Consider the following 8695-nt stretch of genomic DNA (forward strand, 5'->3'; position numbering starts at 1 on the left):
GTAGTGTCCACTACTAAAGAGAGAGGGAGTGTGGTGATGTAGTGTCACAACTAAAGAAGAGAGGGAGTGTGGTGATTGAGTGTCCACACTAAAGAAGAGAGGGAGTGTGGTGATGTGAGTGTCCACAACTAAAGAAAGAGAGGGAGTGTGGTGGATGTAGTGTCCACTACAAAGAAGAGAGGGAGTGTGGATGTAGTGTCCACAACTAAAGAGAGGGAGTGTGGTGATGTAGTGTCCACCTACTAAAGAAGAGAGGGAGTGTGGTGATGTAGTGTCCATACTAAAGAAGAGAGGGAGTGTGGTGATGTAGTGTCCACAACTAAAGAAGAGAGGGAGTGTGGTGATGTGGTCCACTACTAAGAAGAGAGGGAGTGTGGTGATGTAGTGTCCACAACTAAAGAAGAGAGGGAGTGTGGTGATGTAGTGTCCACAACTAAAGAAGAGAGGGAGTGTGGTGATGTAGTGTCCACAACTAAAGAAGAGAGGGAGTGTGTGATGTAGTGTCACAACTAAAGAAGAGAGGAGTGTGGTGATGTAGTGTCCACTACTAAAGAAGAGAGGGAGTGTAGTGTCCCAACTAAAGAGAGGGAGTGTGGTGATGTAGTGTCCACAACTAAAGAAGAGAGGGAGTGTGGTGATGTAGTGTCCAACTAAGAAGAGAGGGAGTGTGGTGATGTAGTGTCCACAACTAAAGAAGAGAGGGAGTGTGGTGATGTAGTGTCCACTATATAATAGAAGAGAGGGGTGGGGTGATGTGTGTCGAGTGTGGTGATGTAGTGTCCACTACTAAAGAGAGGGAGTGTGGTGATGTAGTGTCCACATCTAAAGAATCTGAAAAGTTACATATTTATTTTTATTTTACCTTTATGTATCTAGGCAAGTCAGTAAAGAACAAATTCTTATTTACAATGACGGCCTAGAAACAGTGGGTGAACKGCCTTAGAACGACAGATTTTTACCWTGTCAGCTCGGGGATTTGATCTAGCAACCTTTCGGTTACTGGCCCAACGCTCTAACCACTAGGCTACCTGCTGCTACGTATCCTGAAAGCATGGTGTACTTACTACGTGGACATGCTAAAGGAACGAGGTGGGTAGATAACTGTGCCATTGTAGCAAAATATTTACAAACTAAAAATCAGATCTCTTAAAGGTTTCGTTCATTTTTGTTCCTTTTATCTATACAATGGGCCATTAATTGATTTTTGTCCCAATAAGCCTGGCATATTCCCACGTTCAAGAAGCTTTCATTTTGTTCGGGTKATTTGTTTGGCAAGAGGGGCCAAAAAGGGTGTTTCTCATGCCCAGTGGCTCTGCCAGTGTGGAGAGGATGTTCTCTGCTGTGTCATCGCATGACCCGGAAGTGACACAGGGTGAACACGCGTTTCTAAAAAATAAATGCTAAAAATGATTTCAGAGGCACTAATACGTCAATTTGTTTAATTTTGTATTTAATTCTAAGTAAGTCACCGCATATATGCGCAATTTATAGACTATACTGATTTAATATAGCGAAATGTTTTTTTTTAAAGGTTTAGCGCTTTATGTTCCTACCAGCCTATTGTGTCACACTCGCAAATGCTTCACAATGTATTTCTTTGTAGGCTATAGCCTTGAAATAATTCAAAAGTATAGCCTAAAAAAATCATTTTCATTCCTCCTTAGACTCCCTGTCTGGCTCCTATTTAGTGTTTATATGCTGTTTAATATGACATGTAGCCTATTTGAAATGATGAGTGCTTACAGTCACCTTTTTTATGTTTATTCAAATACTTTTCATTCAAATCCATATGGTTTGGTTTCAATATTTCAAAAACCAAATGTATGTCCAGGTAGTCACAAAAATAGATGGGTGTTGGGTAATTGGCGGTTTTAGGTGGGTGTTGGGTAATTGGCGGTTTTAGGTGGGTGTTGGGTAATTGGCGGTTTTAGGTGGGTGTTGGGTAAATGGTGGTTGTTGTAAATGGTGGTTTGTGGTTTGGGTTAATGGTGGTTTTAGGTGGGTGTTGGGTAATTGGCGGTTTTAGGTGGGTGTTGGGTAATTGGCGGTTTTAGGTGGGTGTTGGGTAAATGGTGGTTTTAGGTGGGTGTTGGTAAATGGTGGTTTTAGGTGGGTGTTGGGTAATTGGGCGGTTTTAGGTAGGTGTTGGGTAATTGGCGGTTTTAGTGGGTGTTGGGTAATGTGGGTTTTAGGTGGGTGGTTGGGTAATTGGTGGTTTAGGTGGGTGTTGGTAATGGCGGTTTTAGGTGGGTGTTGGTAATTGGTGGTTTTAGGTGGGTGGTTGGGTAATTGGTGGTTTTAGGTGGGTGTTGGGTAATGGCGGTTTTAGGATGGTGTTGGGTAATTAGCGGTTTTAAGGTGGTGTTGGGTAATTGTGGTTTAGGTGGGTGTTGGGTATCGGTTTTAGGTGGGTGTTGGGTAAATGGCGGTTTTAGGTGGGTGTTGGGTAATGGTGGTTTTAGGTGGGTGTTGGGTAATGGTGGTTTTAGGTGGGTGTTGGGTAATGGCGTTTTAGGTGGGTGTTGGGTAAATGGCGGTTTTAGGTGGGTGTTGGGTAAATGGCGGTTTTAGGTGGGTGTTGGGTAAATGGCGTTTTTAGGTGGGTGTTGGGTAATTGGCGTTTTTAGGTGGGTGTTGGGTAAATGGCGGTTTTTAGGTGGGTGTTGGTAAATGGTGGGTTTTAGGTGGGTGTTGGGTAGATGGTGGTTTAATAAATGAAATGGAGTGAATATGGAGCAGCAGTCATTTTTTGGTGGGGGGGTTGGAAAAGGACATGGAGCTCTCAACTCACACTATCTAGAGCTCCTCTTCTCTCTCTATCTGTTCTCTCTCTCTCTAGCTGTCTCTCTCTCTCTAGCTGTCTCTCTCTAGCTGTCTCTCTAGTCTTCTCTCTCTTCTCTCTAGCTGTCTCTCTCTCCTCTAGCTGTTCTCTCTCTCTCTTCTAGCTGTCTTCTTCTCTAGCTGTCTCTCTCTCTCTAGCTGTCTCTCTCTTCTCTAGCTGTCTCTCTCTCTCTCTCTCTCTCCTAGCTGTCTCTTTCTCTTCTCTAGCTGTCTCTTTCTCTCTCTCTAGCTGTCTCTCTCTCTAGCTGTCTCTATGTCTCTAGCTGTCTCTCTCTCTCTCTGGCTGTCTCTCTGTCTCTCTCTCTCTCTCTAAGCTGTCTCTCTCTTCTCTAGCGGTCTTCTGTCTCTTCTCTCTCTAGCTGTCTTTCTCTCTAGCTGTCTCTCTCTCTCTAGCGTGTCTCTGTTCTCTCTCTCTCTAGTGTCTCTCTTCTCTTCTCTCTCTTCTAGCTGTCTCTCTCTCTAGCTGTCTCTCTCTCTAGCTGTCTCTCCCGATCTGTCTCTCTCTCTCTCTCTCTAGCTGTCTCTGTCTCTCTCTAGCTCTCTCTCTCTCTCTCTCTCTCTCTAGCTGTCTCTCTGTCTCTCTTTACGCTAGCGTATTAAAGCCCATGGGCCAGGTTTGAGGGGATTAGTTTATGGTGACAATCTTGTCAGCAGCAGCCCTGCCTATAAATAGGAGGTTGGTTGGTGGTACAGAGAGAATATTAGATAAACAGTCAGGCTGCTCCTACCAGCACGTACCCCAGCACTGCAGATAACTACCAGCACAGCAACACAACACAGACCTGATAGGAACACTTGTCATGATAGGTGTCAGTGGCCACAGGAATGACAGGAACCCGCTGGCACCCGGGGGCTACCCAACTGCTTCTAACTACAAGTTAAGTAGAACTATAAGAAATCGAAGATGTGTCAAATAAACGATGTCCAGCTCAGAGCTCCAGCTTTGCATTTGGTTGGCTAAGTGGCTAGATGTCAAGATCAAGCTTGATGGTGACAGCTGAGATATTCTAGTCTGAGTAACCAGTCTCTTAAACTAACATTCTCCTTGTCATTGGCAAAGAGACTGGCCTTTCTGCCATCTTCAAATATGAACATTCTATCATTTTATTGAGCTCGAGGCTCCGTCTAGACCGCCTCCCAGTCAATTTTTTTATCACATTTGCATAAGTATTCAGACCCTTTACTCAGTTTTTTGTTGAAGACAAACTTTGGCCGCGAATACAACCTTGAGTCTTCTTGGGTATGACGGTACAAGCTTGGCACACCTGTATTTGAGGAGTTTCTCCCATTCTTCTCTGCAGATCCTCTCAATCTCTGTCAGGTTGGATGGGGAGCGTTGCTGCACAGCTATTTCAGGTCTCTCCAGAGATGTTAGATCGGGTTCATGTCTGGCTGGGCCACTCCTGCGTTGTCTGTGTGCTTAGGGTTGTTGTCCTAATGGAAGGTGAACCTTTGCCCCAGTCTGAGGTCCTGAGTGCTCTGGAGCTGGTTTTCATCAAGGATCTCTCTGTACTTTGCTCCATTCAATGGCAAAGATTTGCATTATGGGGTATTGTGTGTAGGTTGATGAGGATTTTTATTTATTTAATCCATTTTAGAATAAGGCTTTAACGTAACAAAATGTGGAAAATGCACTGTATATAGTAGATGGAACTCAACCAAGGAAAATTGATTCGATTTAAGTAATTATTGAGAAATGTGTCTGATCACGTTGTTGGTTTTCCATTTCAGGTAATGTTCATGGGAGAGAATATACCTGTCCATCCTCACGTTTATAGCAACGGTCACATCTGTCTTTCAATACTAACAGAAGACTGGTCGCCAGCCCTGTCAGTGCAGTCAGTCTGTCTCAGCATCATCAGCATGCTGTCCAGCTGCAAAGAAAAGGTAAGGGGGCGACAACGGACACTTGGGGAACGCCAAATCGTATAAAATGACAAAAGCCTGGCATAATGTTACTGTTACAGGGGTTAGTTCATTATACACTGAACAAAAATATAAACACAACATGTAAAAAGTGTTGGTCCCATTTTTTTCATGACCTGAAAAAATATCTGAGAAATGTTCCATACGCACAAAAAAGCTTATTTCTCAATGTTTTTAGCAATTTAGTTTACATCCCTGTTAGTGAGCATTTCTCCTTTGCCAAGATAATCCATCCACCTGACAGGTGTGGCATATCAAGAAGCTGATTAAACAACAGGATCATTACACAGGTGCACCTTGTGCTGGGGACAATAAAAGGCCACTCAAAAGTTTTGTTACAACACAATGTTACAGATGCTTCAAGTTTTGAGGGAGCGTGTAATTGGCATGCTTACTGCAGGAATGTCCACCAGAGTGTCCAACCGGCCTCACCACCGCAAACCTGACGTAAACGCCATGCCCCATGGTGGCGGTGGGGTTATGGTATCGGCAAGCATAAGCTACGGACAAYGAACACAATTGCATTTTATCGATGGCAATTTGAATGCACAGAGGTACTTGAGGAGATCCTGAGGTCCATTGTCGTGCCATTCATCTGCCGCCATCACCTCATGTTTCAGCATGATAATGCACAGCCCTGTGTCGCAAGGATCAGTACGCAATTCCTGGAAGCTAAAAATGTCCCAGTTCTTCCATGGCCTGCATACTCACCAGACGTGTCACCCATTGAGCATGTTTGGGATGCTCTGGATTGACATGTACGATAACGTGTTCCAGTTCCCTCCAATATCCAGCAACTTCGGACAGCCATTGAAGAGGAGTAAGACAACATTCCACAGGCCACAATCAACAGCCTGATCAACTCTATGTGAAGGAGATGTGTCGTGCAGCATGAGGCAAATGGTGGTCACACCAGATACTGACTGGTTTTCTGATCCACGTCCCTACTTTCCTTTTTTGACGGTATCTGTGACCAACAGATGCATATCTGTATTYCCAGTCATGTGAAATCCAGAGATGAGGACCTAATGAATTTATTTCAATTGACTGATTTCCTTATGAACTGTAACTCAGTAAAATCTTTGTAATTGTTGCACGTTGCGTTTTATATTTTTGTTCAGTAGACATCATTTTAAACACGCCCCATTTTAATACAGAAGGGCTGTCACTGTCACGCCATAGAGGACCCAGTGTCTGCTGGTTTTAGACTTCTCCTTTCAATCTGTGTCTTATTAAGACCTTAAGAACCAGGCGAGGGGAGGTCCTACCTACTCAATGACCTTTAGAACCGGGCGAGGGGAGGTCCTACCTACTCAATGACCTTTAGAACCAGGCGAGGGGAGGTCCTACCTACTCAATGACCTTTAGAACCAGGCGAGGGGAGGTATAACTACTCAATGACCTGTTAAACAGGGAGGGAGGCCCACTTCAGACCTCGAGGGAGGGTGCTACCCTACTCACATGACCTTTAGAACCGGCAAGGGAGAGTCCTAACTACTCCAATGACCTTTAGAAACAGCAGGCGAAGGGGAGATGCCTAACCTACTCAAAAAATGACTCTTAGACCTAGGCGAGGGGAGGCCTAACTACTCAATGACCTTTAGAGCAAGTTACCATAATGCTTAAGCTACGAGGGGTTCCCTAGCTAACTATAGAACAGCCGAGAGCTGAAGAACTGTAAGAACTTGCAAGCAGGCCAGGCCCTACCACAGACTTAGCGCATCTGTAAGGATAGCAAACTGAGACCTTGGATGAGGCAGTGGAGGTAGAGGGGGACCTAAGAATAAATCTCTGCACTATTGAAGCCTCAATCTAATGACCTGGTCTAGAGGCATACTCACCTACTCTGAATGAGGTTGCCTCTACAAACTATTGAACCTCTAATCTAGAGGCACTTTTCACCCTACTACTGAAGGAGGTTCACCTCTACAAACTATTGAACTCTCAATCTAAATGACTGTCCTAGAGGAAACCTTCACCCTACTCTGAAGGAGGTTACCTCTACACTATTGAACCTCAATCTAATGCTGTCATAGAGGAAACTTCAGCCCTACTCGATGAGGTTAACCCTACACTTAATGACGCTCATATCTAAATGACTGGTCTGGAGGAAACTTCACCCTCTCCTGTAATAGGTTGCATCGTACACTATTGAACAACAATCTAAATGACTCGTCTAGCAGGCAACTTCACCCTACTCTGATGAGGTGCCCTCTACACAATTGAACCTCAGTCTAATGACTGTCGGAGGCAACTTACCCTACCTGAATGAGGTTGCTTCTACAACTATTGAACCTAAATCTAAACTGATGTCTGGAAGGACAGCATTCACACCTCCTCGAAGGAGGTAACTCTACACTATTGAAACTCAATTAAAGTGACGTGGTCTAGAGCAACTTCAACCTACTCTGAATGAGGTTGCCTCTACACATTGAACCTCATCTAAATGACTGTCTGGAGGCAACTTCACCTACTTCTGAAGGAGGTTTGCCTCTACATGTTTATACCTGCCCTTCTCTGATGATGACGTTGTCTCTCTTCTGTCTCGCAGAGACGAGCCCCATGGAATGACACAGCTGATTCTAAAACTGGATAGTTGAATTTACTCAATCATACTTTGATGAAACAAATCCTATTTACGTAACATTTACCAGTATTGAACTAATTCACTCATAAATAGCGACATAGGATTGGTGATACACCATGTTAGGGTAGTAGGTCATATTACTCGTGGGCCTGGTCGAGGGTTAATTGAGAGTAGTCTTCAGGAGTACAAATGGTCTAAAGTCAGAAGACGGATGGAGTTATTTAGACTCGTGTTTCAGATCTAGAAAAGAACAATATTATGAGCTGCTTGCATATACAATCTGCAATCGCCGGCTATAGTGACTCCATAGCTGATTCCTAATTGTCTTACACATGGGGCACTTGGAGGAAATGCGGAGAGACATTAATGTATGTATCTGCACACCCAGGAAGGTCAATTAACCCTCTATCCAGATTGATGGACATCACTAGCTATCATGGTTGATCAACCCGAGGTAATCAGCTGTCATTATGTCTGAGGTATGATTTATGTTTTTCGCTGAAAATGATTTTTTTCCTGTAAATTTTTTTTCTGTATTGCTGTACACTGTATTGTGTTTCACTGAAATTATAAAACGTTTTTTACTTTCTGTCATGGTTGATTTACATCTTTCTAAACTTTGCGCCACGTAGTGCCGCTGCGGCTTTGAGGGAAAAGAGCTGCTATACTGTAGCAATTGTCATACCCCGATGTGACACCTTATATTCCCCGCGACATTGAACGGAACTCTAATCATTTCCAAGTTCAAGATTTTTTTTTTCAGTTTTTTTTCCTAAATGTAGTGGAAGAATTAGAACGTGCTTTCCCATTTGCAATTAACGAGGTCAGGGTCTTTTAGCTGGGGTCATATGCAATTTTCAGAAATGCATCCTTATTTCATATACTACCCAGGATTTCCTTTTGTACATTGGGCCGCACCATGGCAATCAACGTATGGGACTGGGAAACCCAAACTAATTAGATGCCTCCGACAAAAACGCGTGTGCAGCAGCCAGCCGCCCACGCTTCACCTTTTCTTAAGTTACCCATGAGGCCTTTTGCCGCTAGGACCTCTGGAAGAAGCTTAATCAGCGGGCGTATCCAAATCCCACCATTCACCGCCAGTGGCAGAGGAAGGAAGTAGGAGGAGGGGGAAGAAACCTTGGTCTAGGTGGGCGATGTTCAACAGACAATTCATTTTCTGCTGGGTTTCGGAGTAACCTCAGCGAATCAGGAGATTAAGTATGGCGGCAATGTTTTGCCGTCTTCCGCATCTATATTATGATAAAGTGAGAGAGCAGAGAAGGTCATTATATTATTAAGTCTCTAGAGATTTGTCGATCTAATTGGAGTTCTTAAAGG

The 8695-nt window shown here is 44.0% G+C and overlaps 1 protein-coding gene across 1 annotated transcript in view; it reads left to right on the plus strand.

Annotated features, from left to right (window-relative positions):
- Positions 1 to 8695, plus strand: part of LOC112072669 (probable ubiquitin-conjugating enzyme E2 W-B) — a 45758-nt gene that overhangs the window by 36058 nt on the left and 1005 nt on the right. The window contains exon 4 of the mRNA XM_024140056.2: positions 4573 to 4728. Coding sequence (XP_023995824.1) covers positions 4573 to 4728 — 156 coding nt within the window. The remainder of the gene's footprint in view (positions 1 to 4572; positions 4729 to 8695) is intronic.

Source organism: Salvelinus sp. IW2-2015, unplaced genomic scaffold (genome assembly GCF_002910315.2).
Source record: "Salvelinus sp. IW2-2015 unplaced genomic scaffold, ASM291031v2 Un_scaffold1997, whole genome shotgun sequence".
Taxonomy (NCBI): Eukaryota; Metazoa; Chordata; class Actinopteri; order Salmoniformes; family Salmonidae; genus Salvelinus; species Salvelinus sp. IW2-2015.